General features: G+C 37.3%; 2 protein-coding genes across 3 annotated transcripts in view; one reads left to right on the top strand and one right to left on the bottom strand.

Annotated features, from left to right (window-relative positions):
• LOC145687934 (uncharacterized) overlaps positions 1-18,097 on the top strand; it is a 196,919-nt gene that overhangs the window by 168,745 nt on the left and 10,077 nt on the right. The window lies entirely within an intron of this gene.
• The window catches only part of LOC145687933 (transmembrane protein 243-like), a 30,985-nt gene continuing 25,107 nt past the window's right edge, over positions 12,220-18,097 (bottom strand). For both annotated transcript variants that reach the window (XM_081761502.1, XM_081761503.1), the window contains exon 4: positions 12,220-17,847. In XM_081761502.1, the coding sequence (XP_081617628.1) occupies positions 17,731-17,847 (117 nt within the window). In that variant the 3' untranslated portion in view covers positions 12,220-17,730. The remainder of the gene's footprint in view (positions 17,848-18,097) is intronic.

Here is an 18,097-nt window from a genome sequence, read left to right as displayed (position 1 = left end):
ATCTTTACGCAGTACTTGGATGGAGATGGTTTCGAGATTATTCACGATACGCACTATTTACACACACACAAACACACACACACACAAATTATCACTGAATTTTGAAAACTTTCTAATCCCTATTCAGCAGCAAAATAAACATAATCAACATGGCACATTATCACTTGATAAACACCAGTTAACCGTTTCGTAAAATTATGGCGAATAAGAAAATATCTAGCGTAGGATTTTGTTTTACATTCTGTAAGGTGAGAGGTAGGTCTCAAAAGAACTCAATTTCACTTGATTTATGACACACTGGCTGGTTTATTTCTGTACAAAACGGAAATTTCCGAATTCTTGAAACGTAGAACAGGTACTACTCGCCTGTTACGTTAGGGCAGCGGTGGCTCGGTGGTAGAGCTTTCACCTCTGACGCATGGGGTCCCTGGTTCGGTCCCAGCTCGCGCCAAGTGAATTTTGTGATGGACAAACACTGCGTGTATGGGTTTCCTCAGGGTTTTCCCGTTTCCTCCCACTTTCTTCATTCCACCATTGCATTCATTTCTCATCATCACCGTCTGCTTTAGCTTAACACGTTAGCTGCCAATGGCAAATTTTGCTGTTCACCGGTAGCGTGCCAAGCGTACTTACTTACATTATTCTTGTTTTGTTCATATTTTTTAAACATAATATTAATATTGAAACATAATCTAAGGCAAGGTATTGAATCCGCGTGCATAAAAGTTGGTCCGATCGGACCTACGTGTGTATATTTTGTTTATGGGCAAGGGGATAAATTACAGTTGAACTGGCAACTCTGTTAGAAAGTTACTGTATTTGTTTATTACTACTTGTGCAGAAGTGAGAAGTGTGGATATATTCATCTTGATTTTAGTGCTAATAAGTAATAAGGTGTGATTCAGCATAAGTGTAGCGAATTGTAATCAAGATAGAAAGCGCCATACGCACGATAAACTATTTATTCTTTCTTGCACGAACAGAAGGTACAAAACGCTGCAAGAAAATGTTACGACTCGGTTGACATGGGTCCATGCCTGTAGGTCTCCACCAGCTTGCTGCGGAACCTCATGAACAGCCTTTTTCCGGACTTTTCTGTCACTCGCTTGGAAATGGTTGCCCACACGCGCTTGAAACCATTCAAATTCTTTGAAGGCGTCTTCCTTTTCTTGTATTCAGCCTTGCATAGTGCCCAATATCTTTCGATAGGTCGATTTTGGGGCACATTTGGGGGGTTAATGTTTTTGGGAACGAAGTTGATGTTGTCCTCTAAAAGCTTGGTCACTGTACCCGCATAATGTGAAGTTGTCAGGTCTGGCCAAAATAATACATTACCCATGGTTCTCTTCTTCCCCAAAAATGACAACAGATGTTTCTTGATGCACTCTTCTCTATATATATATCCTGGTTCATGGTACCGGTGGTAATGAATGGTTCGGACACATCACCGTCTTCAGAAATGGTTTGCCAAACCAAGTATTTAGCTGGAAATTTCGTTTTTTGTTGCACTCGAGCTTCGTATGGGATAGCATGTCCTGGAACTAAGCTATAGTACTCAGTTCCAGCCGTTTCTTTGGGATCCGCGAACACGTATGTTTCGTCATCCATTACAAAAGACTGTTCTCCGTCACTAGGAACACTCATCTTGTAGAGTTTTCTTGTGCCCCTTTTGACTCGCTCCACTTGATTTTTCAGGTACTTTGGTTTATGCTGTTTCTTCCTAGTGACAATCCCAAGCGTCTTTTTTGCTCGATTCACTGTAGATTGCGACGTTCCCACGAGCTTTGCCAACTCACGTTCTGAGCATGATGGATTTTGGACTAATAGTCTCTTGAGCCTTGTATCTAGCTTGGTGTTTGGTTTCGGTCGGTATGACGGCCTTATATCAGTGCTTCCAGTATCCACAAAACGTTTTATGGCTCTCTGGGTTGTCCTGTCAGACACACCTTGCTTCCGGAAATGCTCTAAAGTTGCTTTTCGATTGCCGTTTTGGCTCTGGAAAAACTTGCCTATCGCCTTGCTCAGATATTTTGACTCTTCACGCTTCATTCTGCACCCACTCTTACACTACAACTAGCTGGTAGAAACTGTGATAAACACACTTTACAAGGACCTATTGATGGCGCTTCTCGTGCAATTTGTTCCGTGTTGGCATGACGTTACACCACACGACACTTATGCTGAATCATGCCTTATCTTTGTGCAATGAAAAACGAAGAAATATGCGCAGAACTCGATCTCATTAGTAATAGCAGTGTAGTGATCTGGACTTTTCTGAAAATTCAGCAAATGACAGGGACACTGACATCTTGTGAAAATAAATTAGAATAAATAATGAATCCATTGTTAATCTTTTTAACATGTCACTGAAAAAGGAAAACAGGTCCGATCGGGTCTACAAAAGCAACAAATGCTTGTTACTTGGTATTTAGCGCCCCTAGCGGCGTTAATAATCAATATCAAAGACCAAAACCTACATGTGTAATAAAAACACTACAGTTCATTTACAGTAGAGACAGGATTTTACAATACAAGTACTCTAACGTCTATTCGACGAATTAGAAATTGTGGGTCCGATCGGACCTACAAGAACATTTTCTTAGATCACTCCAGTAGGTCCGATCGACCCACATGGCAGCTAACGTGTTAACCGGCATAACCGTTGTACGTAAAACTCAAATATTTCATTTCACCTGCTGCGTTGTCGTCGTCTTTGCATAAGTTTAAACTAGCAATATGGAAACCTACAACCTTCCCGATTTTCTTTTTCTTCTTCATTCTTTTAGAAAGTTATACTACATCACATACATTATACAAAAGAATGAACTATTTCCTTTCAGACTACATACAGTATACAAACTGAACTGTACGATGCGTAAATTCCACTATGCCTAAGCCAAACGTACAGCTTCCTCTCCTTCGTCCTATGTTAGTATGTGCTCGGTTCCATTCGGAAGAAAACAACTCTTACCACCGACAGCAGCAAAGCAGATGACATGGAGCTTGCTGGCAGTAAGACAGCAAATATTTGGTCTAGGAATTAATTCGTGCGGTTGGTACGCACACATTGAAGCTGTAGTACAAACACAAAATACATAAATACCTTAAGAAAAATATTGTCCATCGCTAGCCACCACTTTCGCCCATCTGTCAGGCAATGTACGGATTCCGTGGCGAAAGAAGTCCTCATCCTTGGAAGCGATCCAGTCAGAGACCCATGTTTCGATATCTTCTGAAGAAGTAAACCGCTGTCCAATCAAATCGTTGTTCATGCAATCGAACAAGTAGTAGTCCGAAGGAGCAACGTCTGGTGAATACGGCGGGTGGGGTAAAACTTCCCATCCGACATTTTCTAAATAGGTTTTGACCGGTTTTGCGACATGTGGGCGGGCGTTATCATGTTGAACAATAAGTTTATCATGTCTGTTCTCCCATTCTGGTCGTGTTCTGGCCAGAGCTTGCTTCAAACGCATTAATTGTCGTCGATAACGTTCTCCATTCATAGTTTCACCCGGTTGCAGCAGCTCATAGTACACCACACCTTTCATATCCCACCATATGCACAGCATAACCTTTGCACAGTGAATATCTCGTTTTGGTTGTGATGGACCTGGTTCACCTGGTTTCACCCAGGCCTTTTTTCGTTTAGGGTTCTCGTAATGGATCCACTTCTCATCACCCGTAATAATTCGATGCAGAAACCCATTTCTGCTCTGTCGTTGAAGCAGCAATTCGCAAATGGTTTTTCGTCTTTCAACGTCTCTGTCTTTCAATTCATGTGGAACCCAATGTGACATCTTTTGAATCATTCCCATGACTTTCAAGCGTTTGAAGACTGTTGTTTGATCAACGCCTAATGCTGCTGCAAGTTGTTCCTGCGTTTGACACGAATCCTGCTCGAGCAATGCTGTCAATTCTTCGTCTTGAAATTTTTTTGGCTGTCCAGCTCGCTCTTGGTCTGCCAAGCCGAAATCACCACTTCTAAACCGTGCAAACCACTTCTGACACGTTCGCCATGGTCACCATACACTTCCACCAAAATACGATGACTTTCAGTCGCACTTTTCTGCATGTTAAAGTAATGCAGCAGGACACCCCGCAAAAACACTTTATCAGGCACAAATTGCGCCATGTTCACTTAACTACAAACTGGTGTTGTTGACGCTTTAATCCACTGCCCTATACTACGAACGATACGCGATGACAGGGGTTTGCAACACATGTGTGGATACACGGAACTGTGGGACGCTCCGTTCGTTGCGCCATCTCTTGTCCACCCGCACGAATTAATTCCTAGACCAAATAGATTTTTTTCCCTTAGAAAATGGAGGTTTTATAATTGAAATTTTACTTAAGAGGTGCACACAACGGAGGAAACAGACTGATCCATGAAGAATTTGCCGATCTCTCTCTCTCTCTCACACACACACACACACACACATATATATATATATATATATATATATATATATATATATATATATATATATATATATATAGGGTGTCTCGAAAGACATAGAGTAACTCTGTTATCAGAGTTACAACAAAATGCAAGAGGGAAAACTGTCTCCAAATATATTTTCAATTTGAAGTGAAGATTTTTTTTATTTTTTAAATCGGACGAGCCGTTTGAGCTGTACACTCTTTATGCGCCTAATGTAAATGAAAATGAAACGTTACCATTTACTAGGAAGTGGATAAATTTTGCAAGAGTATTGTGAATGGGGGTGACCATCGACACGTAGAGTAAAAAGACAGTCACTTCATTCACTTATGTTGTGGGTCCAGGTAAATGGCAACGTTGCATTTTCATTTAACATTGGGAGCATAAAGAGTGTACACCGCAAACGGCTCTTCCTATTAAAAAAAAAAAAACACAATCCATTTTAAATTGAAAACATCATATTTGGAGACGGTTTCCCCTCTTACATTTCGTTGTAGCTTTGATAAAGTTACCCTATGTCAGGGGACTTTTGAGACACCCTGTATATGTACCGTGTGTTCTAAAAATGGTGCCCACGGACCTCAGAACATTATTCTACAGGCCAAAATAAAGCGAAAATGTCCTATATTATGCCCTTCGGAGCCTCCTTCAACCGTTATGGAGAATCAAAATTTTACAATGTGGCAACATCGCAGATTAACTTGGAGCCTTTAGCATTACTCTACGAATACAAGCAGCAGTTGAATCGATTGCAATACTAATAAGTGATACTAGTGTCAATCAATATCGACTTTACCATCTGGAAAAAATCGATATAACTATTTGATAGATTGGTATATCTAATCTATGGTTCATTTGCGACGTTGCCACATAGTGCATTTTGTGTCTCCAGACGAAGACTCGTATATATATATATATATATATATATATATATATATATATATATATATATATATATATATATATATATATATATATATATAGGTAGATAGATATTACAGAGTGGGATCTGCATTTTTCTGGCGTCTGTTCTTATAATTATTTAGCCACAGAAACTTTCACCAATCAGAAATACAAAATGTGTTTCAAACTTATCTCACAGCTACTAGGTGAAACTACCAAGATAAAAATTTTGAATTCACAAATTCATTTCACATTAGTGCCTGATCCAGGTTTTTCATTCGCTGTAAATCTGAACATAATGGGTATTAGAAAGATCCACAACGTGGATATACCGGGTGTTTCAAAACAACTCCAACAACGTTTGGGAGGTGGTTCCTCACATCAAGATAAGACAAAAGGTATAGACCTACCTGGGTGCACAAATGCTTCCTTTCGGAGTTCTAGGCTGCCGAAAACATGAAAAATGAACTTTAAACGTCTAAAGCTCCTAAAGTATGGGACCTGCCGTAGTCGGGTCAACACTTTACTTAGGAACTAATATGTGCTCTATCCAGAAATCCACGTTTCAGAATCCAAAGGTACTTACGCAACAACTTTATAGAGGCAGCTTGGCTGCAGACACATAATTTAAAGTACGCACCAACTACCTCTATAAAAATTATTGCGCAAGTACAGCAAGATTCTGAAACTTGGATATTTGGATAGGGGATATATTAGTTCCTAAATAAAATCTTGACCCAACTACCTTACGTCCCACAGTTTTGGAGCTATGGACCTTTAAAGTTCATTTTTTCATGTTTTCGGCAGCCTATAACTCCGAAAGGAAGCATTTGTGCACCCAGGTTGGTCTATACTTTTTGCCTTATCTTCGTACCAGGAATCACCTCCCAAATGTTGTCGGTGTTGTTTTGAAACACCCTATATATATACTTGCAACTGATATGAAAGAATATGCAAAGTTTATGGATAAACAAAATTCCGATCAAGATTTTTTTTCCTGTTTCTTTATTGGAATCAACTTTTACAAAAAAACATAACACAGCTTGTAAATGCTATTTCTGTAACCAACATAAAGGGAAAAAGAAACTAACATATGAAACCTGAGCCAAACAGAAGCTGGAAAATGTAAATTACCAGGTTGTTTACTAAAATTCCAAAATGAAATTCTGAAACTTTTTCGTGACCTTTTCTTTCCCAAACTATAAAATTTAGTAACTTTCTCAAGAGCGAATTTTCATGCATGCGATAGAAGGGCGCTTTGTTTGATTTGGTAGCGTCTAGAGCCAACCAGACATTTTTAGTGTGAATTTTGACGTTTGTAACGATAATCCGTATAAATGTGTAAATGTTGTTATGGACAGTGGTCTGGTACGGACGGTATCATTTTCTTTTATGGCCAGACCTGCACATTTATGTTGTTAGGTTTTGTGGCCAGACAGATTTCTAGATAGTTAAGAGATAATCCGAAAAGACGTCATTATGAATACATGTATGTTCAATTTCAAAGGAAGAAATATTGTAAAAATATAAGGTAAATGTGAAAAAGTTTCCGCAAAATACATAAGTTTATTTTGTGTGATCATTTCTGACGAACTTAGGGCAAATATATAACTAACTGTCCAACAAAAATTGTTGAAGTTGGAATAAGTGTTACACGTTTTATAGAACAAAATTTTCCAGTCTATACTTATATTTGTACAGATAAAAAATCGTGACCCAAAAGCTAAATTTCGTGACTTTTTCTGGACTTCCATTACCGTTTTGTGATTTCGTGACTTTTTCATGACTTTCGTGACCGATAGACACTCTGATTACGAATTATATCTTGTATGACTTCCGCTCATGCACAAATTAATGGTGACAGTATAAAGCATATGCTATTATATAAAAGAGTGACTTTTTTCGAAGAAAGGGTATGTCTGCCAGCAACGGCGCCAAATTTCCAAAATTTGTGTGGGTGCATATGAATGACGGTACGTATTAGCCTATATGTTTTCAGAGAAGTCTCGATATTTAAATTATTTTTAATTAAAATCTTTTATGAACACTGTCAAAGAGCTGTGCTGTGATAAAGTAAAATATATAGATGAATTGGGGCTGCCCTAGTTCAGTAGGTAACACGTTGCCTTAAACGCAAGAGAAACGGGTCCAAACTAAAATCTTGTGGGTGCGCCGCTCCCACAAAATTATTTGTGGGCGCCAGAGCCCCGGAGCACCCACGTAAAAAATGAAATGAAGTCTTCAAGTTTTACGTCCCACGGTTATGCCGGTTAGGCTAAAGGAGACGGTGATGATGAGAGAGGAATGAAATGGTGGACTGAAGAAAGTGGGAGGAAACGGGAGAACCCCGGAAACCCACAAGTACGGTATTTGTCCACCACAATGTCCACACAGCACGATCTGGGATCGAACCAGGACCCCAAGCACCGGAGGTGAACGCTCTACCACTGAGCCACCGCGCCCCCGGAGCACCCACGTAGTCGGTGCGCATGTCTGCTAGCGTATATATAGTGTGTCTGGATGAAAATATACCAATAAGAAATTTAAATAACTCGAGAACCAATAGTGATTGAATCGTTTGGTTTTATTTTTGGGGAAGTATACAATTTTATGCCCAGCAGACAATTGAATGCAAGAGGATTTCACACATGCCCATTAACACTTTCAATACGGCTGTCAATAATGTATTGACAGGGGGCAATAACACTGGCGTGACGATTGTCATGAACGCCTTGACACAAGTTGTCCTTTAAAATTTAAATGTCCTGGTAAGAGCCATCTGTGAACCGTACCCGGATAGCACGAATACTTGCGGCAAATTTTTGCTTCGTTTAGTGGAGCAAACAATCTGAAAGTTTGTGAAGGCAAAATTTCTTAATATTTATTAAAAGCTTTCAATATGATCTGCAAATTTTCGCTGATTTGTAAAAATAAATTCACCACTGCAATTAACTTGCATTTTTTTAAATTATAGCGTTGAAAGTTTGCCGTCGCAAACAGTTTGCAACTCTGTAAGAAACTTGTTTCGAAAAATTTGCTGAAAGCAAATATGTGGTGATATTACCGAGTGCACGCGCATCGTACCCAGAATTCACTGCGCTACATCAACTGTGACAAAACAAGCGGGAAGTGAGAATCGAGAATCGGGAAAAACCAATGCACCAAAGGACTCCAGAAAAAACTCACTGGTCTCTTATCAGATGTTTTTGTTGACCCAGGCAGCCTGACATTATTTTGTGAATGTGTGTGAGAGATATGATCGTTGAGTAAGTAGATAAATTGCGATATCCTTTGTCTGTGCGTTTATCGTTCGGAAGTTTCTTATCTTTGGCAAGTAGCTAAAGATGTTTAATGCTTGCCACTAAGAAAAGACGGATCCACATTATAAAAATTTTGATGTTTCATAAAGTTAGGTTTCACTTTATAAATTTGCAGCAAACATTACCTGATACATTTGCAGCAAACATGATCTTGTGATCGTGAAAACACTTTCTGCAATGTTGCTGCAAACTTTTTAATATTTTCACCAAATTTATCAGCTCATTTTTGGAAATTTTGTCAAAGAAAATTTGCACAAAATATTTGCAGCAAAGTCCTGGCAAACTTTCTTGCTGTGCAGTCGCAAACATTTCGTTTGCATTGGCAGATGTTTTCATTTTCTGAGGCAACTTTGCTGCAAACTCAGCCAGCGTCAACTTCGTTATTTGCATTGAACTTTCGGCAAATTTTCTCATGTGAAAAGGCAAGTTTTTTGCAAACTTTTTAGTTTGCCTTTGCAAATTTTTAAACATTTTAAAAAAAAATTTCTGTGCTATCTGGGTATGTACCAGATGATCGACGAAGGTCCAAGGATCAACAGAAAAAATTGGTAGTTGGAAACACTAGACACTAGCTGCGTAATAACATAATGAAAACAACCAACTGAATTGAGTTGTATGCACGTGTTATACTATCGTCTTGTATTTTTGTTTCTCCTCCTCACTCTTATCACGTATAGAACTGCGTGCGTTATATACAAACTCGAGTCAGTAAAAATGGAGGTGCTCGACGAAGACGAAATACGAAGCTTTCTGTGCCAAGACTCCGGGTCTGAATCTGACTCAAGATACAGATTTTGAAGAACTTCGCGCCGAAGCAAAAAAACATATAAATTTTAGTATTATTTTTCTGCCATTTAATGAAACGCGAAGAGAGCGAGCTGTGCATAGTAAATAATATAAAACCAAAATATTACAATAAAAAAAGAATTATGCTTCTATCGTTGATACTTGATTTTTGACTAAAATCAGTAGATAGCATAAAGAACGCCCGTTTTCTGGGGAACTCTCCAGATTAAAAGTCCCGTAGTGAAAGTGTTAATCGTGAGCAAAGTGGCAACCTTTACTGTTCGTCAGAAAGTGAAGTGCTGTTTTTAGTTCGTAGAATTCAAGTCACCTGTAACGGTATAGAGATTTAGACAACAATGCAGACAGGAATACCACACTGTCACTGCATTGTTGGATCGCACAATTTCTGGAAACTGGCTCTGTGTTAAGGAAGAAAGAGGGAAAAAAAAAACTGTGAATGAAGAAGTGGAGAGTTCGGGAAGCCTTTCAACTAAGTTCACGCAAATCGATAAGGCGTGTGAGGACACAACTGCGAATCCCGTGTTCGACTATGCATGATATCGTGCATAGAAGTTTACATTTCAGAACCTACAAGCTATACAGCTTGTTCAAAAACTTCAGTTTAATGACACGCCTTATAGATATGAATTTACTGTTGAAATGCTATCGAACATTGATGAGGACAATGATTTCCTTAAAAGGGTAGCTTTTTCTGACGAAGTCACCTTCCATACGTCAGGTAAGGTGCATAGGCATAACTGCGGGATATGGGGTGAATAAAATCCACATCAGTTTGTGGAACATGAACGCAACCCCAAATTAAACATGTGCTGTACGTTAACTGATAATTCTGTGATGGGAACATTCTTCTTTAAAGAGGCTACAATTATGAGAGTAACGTACCTGACAATGTTGGAAAATTACATTGTACCTCGCATACTACAAGGATACATGTTCCAACAAGACGGGGCTCCTTTCCATTATGCCCGTTGCGTGAGAGAATTTCTGGATAACCATTTCCAAGACAATTGAATTAGAAGGGGAGGTCCCATTCAATGCCCTTCACATTGCCCGACTTGACCCCTGGACTTTTTCTTTGGGGGTACGTGAAGACTTTTGTGTACCAAACAGAAGTTTAAGATTTGGATGATCTAAGACAAAGGATTTTTCGATGCTTGTGGATTCGTGATACCTGAAATGTTATGCAACATCTGGAGTGAGATTCGATACCGCCTTGATGTTTGCCGAGCAACAACAGGGGCACACGTGGAAGTGCACTGAGGTCAGTTGAGTGATTTTTTTGTGCTAGATATAAAATTCTATTTTCCGAAAAACAAAGCTGGACTATTCTATCCCTATTGGCTCTCGAGTTTCTCAAATTTGTTATTGATATATTTTCATCCGAATACACTATATATATGACAGAGAGAGGGGGATAGATAACAAAAGAAACCAGAAGCAGAAATATGAAAAGAATTACATATCAGAAAATAGTGGAAAGAGAAGAAGAGATAGGATGAGAAGAAAAAACACTGTAGCATAGCAAATAAACATGTATTTACTTGTTGGAAAACCGAGATCGTAGACAAGAATTAGCACGTGCCTGTGGATGGAAGATTTTCATGTATTGTCATGACACTGAGAATTTGAGTTGCACCTCTGAGTTTTGAAATTATCGTAATGTCAAGAACTGAAACATACGAAAACGAATTCTGTTGTTCTCTCCCTGGCCCTCCTTACTAGGCCAGTGGCTAGCGCGAGCGCGCCTATAGTGCAAGCGATCTCGGGTTCAATTCTCTATGTGAGAGCTTTCAACGCATCACAATGGTTCAGATTCCACCTTAAATTGTAGCTTCACGTCTCATATACCCTCGGCGTGAAAAAGGGACGCTAAACTTCAAGGAAACGTTTATCTCTGGTTCCTGCCCTCTATATGATGAAACATTTTAGCGAAAGCGCGCATAGTGAACATTTTACGTGTTATTACTTCGTTTGCAGTATTTCCTGGTATAACTGAGGAAAAAAAAAAAGAATTAGTGAACTGTGAAATACCAATGCTGTTTAACCCTTTCACAGAGGAAGTCGACTTTTGTCGACAGAAACAAAATTTCCTTAACATGCGAATGTCGACTATAGTCGACGTGTTAAAATTTGTTTGTCCGTATCTTGGCTTTGTCGAGAGTAGTCGCCAAAGTTGTACCGTTCATTTTTTTTGTGTTCTATTGTTTTAAAACAATAGAAATCACACAGAAAAAATTTGGCGACTACAATCGACAAAACCAAGATACAGACAAATTTTAACACGTCGACTATAATCGACATTCGCAGGTTAGGGAATTTTTTTTCCGTCGCCTTCCACAGTGAAAGGGTTAAATTCGAATATTGAAAACGAACATTCGAATAGTTTTAACAGGACTCTGAAATACCTTTATCTTAACATCACTTAGCTTAGTGTATTGACAAGATACTTTTAAAAGGGAATTGGATCTTCTGTTCGGCTAGCTCATAGTATAATGCTCAGTTATCAACTTCTATACATGATATTATTAGTTAAACTTTCTAAACGTTCTGTTTTCAAGAAACTCCGCCACAGTTATTTTGCAGGAGTTAAAAAAAAAAAGTTTTTTTTGTTGAAAATGTTGATGAGGAGTGACCAATTTACGTACTGTTTTTGTGGTAACGTACAGAGCTTTACGTTCTCTGTATGGTCACGGAAAATTTGACTAAAATTAATTCTTTCTTTCCAAGGTTATTAACAAAAGAGTACACAGGGTGCGTGTAAATATATTTGCTGACAACTGTACATACAGTACATTATACCTCTTAGCAATTTGATACTTTATAAATTTGTCATTTATTCTCAAAAAATATACATTATGCAACATGCTAATATAGTAAAATGCATCATTAAAAAAAATGTCAATTGCAACTTCAGGTGAACTGTCACCATTGCAATGTTTCTCTCTGGACAACAACCACCTAAGTACAACTTTTAAACAAACTACCTCTATCACGTAATTTGTGCCTAAAAGCTACCCAGTTCTTACACGACACGTATACTTTCAAAGAAGAAAACGTCACAGGTGTGGTTGTATTTTCGTACTAATATCACACTATAATGCATAACACTATCATAATTTTTTGGTTTGCTTCAATTGCATTTTTTTTTCATTTAACATTTGTGGTATTGCAATACAGGATCTAGAATTTTTTCATCATTGTAACAGTTTTAGTGTACATGGTAGAAATATTCCTGTAGGTTGGAATTAAATTTTACAAAAAAAATTACTTGAGTAAATTTTTCTGGATAACAGTTCGTAAATACGTAAATGATCGTCCAATTCAATAATATTTCAAGTACGAGGCGCATCCAGAAAATAACTTTCCCACTCGTCCCATTGCTAGGAAACAGTATATGGCGCGAAGCGACTGCGTGCATATGAGAGAGTAACGTCTTGGCATGATGCATGCGCCAGTGGAACTTCCCTAGTGCTCTCAATAGCGTCGGGGCAGTGGTTGAAGATGGACATTCCTATTCCAGTTTTTGAATGCACAGGGCATAGCGCCGATTGAAATCCATCGTCAACTATGCCAGGTCTATGGGCATAACGTCATGAGCAAGCTGAGGTACGTTCCTGGTGTAGACAATTTGCAGCAAGGCGCCAAAATGTGCATGATGAGACCTGTAAGCTACCCACGTTTTATCCCCTGTGATGATTGGTCCAGAAACTCTTCTCCCTTATCGTGGTATCGTTGCAAAAATGTCAATGCTGACCCCATGTGCCTTGCTTTGTGTTCTGAAGTCAGCTGCTTCGGCACTTTATCACTGCTCGCACTTTACAAGCGGCGGGAGCTGGAATAGAAACGTCCATCTTCAACCACTGCCACGACGCTACTCAGAGCACTAGGGGAGTTCCGCTGGCGCATGTGCCATGCTAGGACCTTACTCTCTCACGTACACATATTCGCTTCGCGCAACATACGGTTTCCTAGCTAAGGGACGCGTGGGAAACTTACTTTCTGGATCCGCCTCGTAGACATCCCAGTCATATACTATCCTTAAAAAATTCACATTAAATGTATGTTCTCAAAAGGTGACTAGAAGTGTGCCGAGCTTTTGATATTTACACAGGTTGAGTTCTTAATTGATTTCGTTTTACGCTTCAATAATATTCTTCACAAGCTAAATCGGGACTGGTTCTCCCCCTCCCCCTACACATATGTTATAAATAAACGGTTAATATAACAAGGTATCACAAGAAAAATAAACGATACACATTACTGATAAATAGGAATTGATAATACGAGATCGGACACTGGGATTTCTGAGACTTGGAAGTCTCCAATGCCATATCATTCCTAAAAGACTACGACAATATTAGATATAACAATAAAATAATACAATTATACATAATATTTTGGCATAATAAGTCGATATTTTACACTACCTATTAAGAAAAAAAAAGTTTTAAGCATTTTAAAGAATAGCTTTCACTGATGTTTTAAAGATATACATGTTAGAAAATGCATTAGTTTACAACCTATCACTCTAGATATCCATATTTTAGCCATAAATTTTAATACAACTACTACATAAGTTTGATTTTCAGGAAACTAAGGTTTAAATGAAAAGATCTTTAAAACTGATTTTGCGTTCACATTATAAAAGGGAATATTTCTACATCTTCTTCAGACATAAATAAGACTCGACAGAAAATTGAAAATAAGTCAACGAGGTGGGCAGAATGGCAACTACAATTCCTCATCCTAGATCATTTTTTTTTTTTTTTAATACGATACTTTAATACTGCAATATCCGTAGGTTACGCTTAACCGCTGAAACAGAGATAAAATGAAGAAGCACTTAATAACTTAGTGGAATGATACTCAGATGAAGTGGAAGTAAGCACAAAAAGATATATTCATAAGCTCAGTGGCGGCTCTATTATACAACAGTGAAGTCACATTGACAATGGCGATGAAACTGGCTCTGCACCCTATGCCCGCGTCCTAAAAACATCCCTTTATTTCGGAGCTTTCAATGATGATTTATTTTGAAGGCATTCTTTAAATCTTGATATTAGGTACAAATATTGTAGGAACAATTTAACATTGTACAGTCAGCGACAAAAGTTCTTTCCGTTTGGTAAAATTTATTTTGGGAATAACATTGGAACGTACGCCGTTCTCACAGAGTTTCAAGGCCGGAAAGTACAGAAAATTACATTCTTTTTAATTTACTGAAAACTGTATTTAAGTTGTAATTCTATTCTGAAGTTTTTTACGAAAATAATTTCATCAAATAAAAATAACTTTTGTTTCTGACTGTACAATCATATATCCTATACATACAGAACTATTTAACTGAACTTTACATACTGTTTTAGCAGAAAGAATCCAGGTTATTCACGAAGTGAAAAACAACTGATGTTGCGAATGATACTTAACCTATTGCCAACAATATCTGAATTTTCTCAATCGATAATGTAAACGAAATCAAATTTATACTTTTACGTCTCATGCTACTGCCCTTTAGGCTAAGGACACGGATGAATTAATGAAAAACTGAATTATGACATAATTAGTGAAATGAGAACGGGAGAACCCGGAGAAAACCTACGGACATGACATTACACTGCCCAACACAAGCTCGCGTGGACGGGAATCAAACCAAGGACCCCTCGCACCAGAGACGAGAGCTCTACCTCTGAGCCACCGTCGACTCCTCTCAAATCGATTCTGTAAAAATCATTCAGTTACATACCCATTAACAAACATATTAACATATTTTAGAAGTGTAACACACATATTTGTCTGAAACTTCACATGCTTCCTTTTACAGTAGCATTCTCAGTGATAAATCAATTTAAATTTTAGTTCAGGATTATTCATTCATTTCCAAAACGATTAAAAAGAAAAAAGTTACGTAAACATACTCAAGGTGTTATTAAATTCTAAAATTGTGAAGTGCACTAAGAACGTATTCTTATTTTGTTTTACTTTATAATAATTTGAATGAGCGTCGCAAACAATATTTTGAATTTCTACTGTGGATTCTTCTCGTCGTTGATATGAGTCATTCTTTTGTATCGTGAAGCGGAACAAATCCAATCCACTTCTCTTGGGTTGAGTGCGTCATTATAGCCTAGCTTAGGCTCCGCCCTATATCCTCTCACGGTTCAGTCTGCCGAGCGAAACGGATTCTTTTTCTCTGTCACGAAAACTCTGTTACTGCATTGCACGTAAGCGCAAGCGTTTGAAAGGCTGTACAATGAGGCAGGCGATCGCTAGATAATGCCAAGCCAGAACACGTGTACATAAAGTAACATCAAGCATCGTGACACACTATGCTGCCGAATTTCTCACAGACATCAATCAGGGTTGTAAACTAAACATTAAAATAACTAAATATTTTCTTCGGTCGTTCCTCATTCGTATACAAGAACAAATATCCATATTTTTTTCTTAATTATTTTTATTCGTATTCATTGAGAAGCTTTGTGACTACATTAGAGAGCCATCCCGCACCAACTGGGTTGTTTCAAAGTACACTCAAGGATTGTAAACTTCAATATTCATTTGAATCACCGCCACCAGTTCTTAGCTTACTGTAAATGCAATTCATTTACGTCTTTACCTCCAATGCACAGCTACAAGTCAATGAAATAATATGACAGGGGAACAATTGTATCCTCGGCTTAAACAAAAATTCTACCTCGTACATATATCAAAACAGAGATTTACAAATTGATTAACATTAGACAAAGAGTGTCCAGATTGTAAAAAAGCTAAATGAACTGCATATGATAAGGGAGGAGGGAAAAATATTCACCTCTAAGATACAAATGAACACAATGCATTTAATTAATTAAATTATTTACGAAACTGAAAGTGAACTGATCTCAATAGTATTTTTTTCTTTCTTTCTGCATGGCTTCCCAACAACATCAGACAAATTTTCTACAGTTCTAAAGAATCAAATTTGAAGTATATATATTTCTAATAAAACCACGCATTCTTTTTCTGGCTTTGCATTTAGGTTATCAATCCAAGTTGGGAAACTCAATTTCTGCCACACCTTCATTAGATATACATATATCTTCTTTGAAAGTACACTAAATGTTTACCCCACTAACTAGCCTGATACATGAAAGAGTATGGACACAGGTATCTTCTAATGAAAATACTATATATAAATAAAATATATATCACAGTATAACCTTGGAATTTTCGAAACAAATTAGAAACTACGAACTCAACATTGCAATTTTTCATTTTTCCCTGTATGTGAGAGCACATATTGTGCAACCATAATGACTAGAACGCTGCCAGACACAGTCAAATCGAGAAAATAAAAATATTTTACTCTAAATAAACTGTTTATAAATAGATGTAATTTTTACAATACTGTTATCAATTTGTAATAACCTTTTAAGACCTGTGACTGCAGTGGCACAGCGGTCAAGTCATTTCGGTTGGATTATACCTCTCATCAGCAAATCATGTTTACAATATCTGAAACAAAATATAATTTTTCATACATTTTTATAGTATATCACTGGAATGGTAAAGCTATTCTTTTTAAGGTCTCACTGGTTTGTGAGGAACTTTATATATTATTATTAAAAAAAAAAAAATCACCCAATGAATGTTCCTACTTCCACACTTTCAAATAGTCATATTCAGCAGGATATTCATGAATACACCCATTCACACATTTAGTCTTCACTTCTGTTTTTGGCATTCCGTAATACTGACATCAAACGCAGATCCATATCTTCCAACACTTATTTCTTTTTATATCTTGAGCTGGAAACGATCACATAACTTCTCGTAGCTACAGGAATGTATTTTGCTCTCTGAAGAATCTTCATTATTATTGAGTGCTTTATGTATTAACACAATAGTTTTGTAAACAACAATTTGTATTAAACATATTCTAGTACAAAACAAATGCAATGAAATTAAAATGCTTCACAAATAGATACGTTCAAATAAAGACAAAAATTGAAACACAACACAAGGATAAAAATTGTGATCAGATTTTCTGATGTCATACATAACAATCTATGTATAATATCGTGAAAATGTAAAATTTATAGTAAAACATTAAACTATTTGCATATAATAATAATCATCATCATAACAGAAATTGACTAAAACAAATGGAATGCATACATATAAATATATACTCTTCTTTGCATATTCACTTTCTTTCCTTTTTCTTTTTTAAATATCACAATGAAGGGGAATTGTTCCATAGCGAAGTGTGTTCACTTAACCACCGAGAAAGTATATGTTAGCACATATGCAGAGCGCGGAAATGCAAAATGCATTGAAATAAATCAGTCTCTTGAATTTAGGATCAACATCTCCCTGACGGTACCAAAATATCTGAAATAAAAAGAAAAATAATCCCATCTATATATCTATATACACAAATATATCATATATCTATATACGAAAGCTATAAAAACGCCTGAACTCCAACCTCTAACATTGGATTTCAAACCTTTGATTTACGGTTATTTGTGATTTCACGTTTATCAACGTCAATATTATAAAGTATGTGTACTTTTAAAAAATACTTAAATAGACCTTTTATATATATATATAGGGTTATGGCACTATATATCGAACACTT

The sequence above is a fragment of the Thermobia domestica genome, chromosome 6 (assembly GCF_964235325.1).
Source record: "Thermobia domestica chromosome 6, izTheDome1.hap1.1, whole genome shotgun sequence".
Classification (NCBI taxonomy): domain Eukaryota; kingdom Metazoa; phylum Arthropoda; class Insecta; order Zygentoma; family Lepismatidae; genus Thermobia; species Thermobia domestica.
The sequence above is the reverse complement of the archived record's forward strand: the minus strand, read 5'-3'. Positions and strand labels throughout refer to the sequence as shown.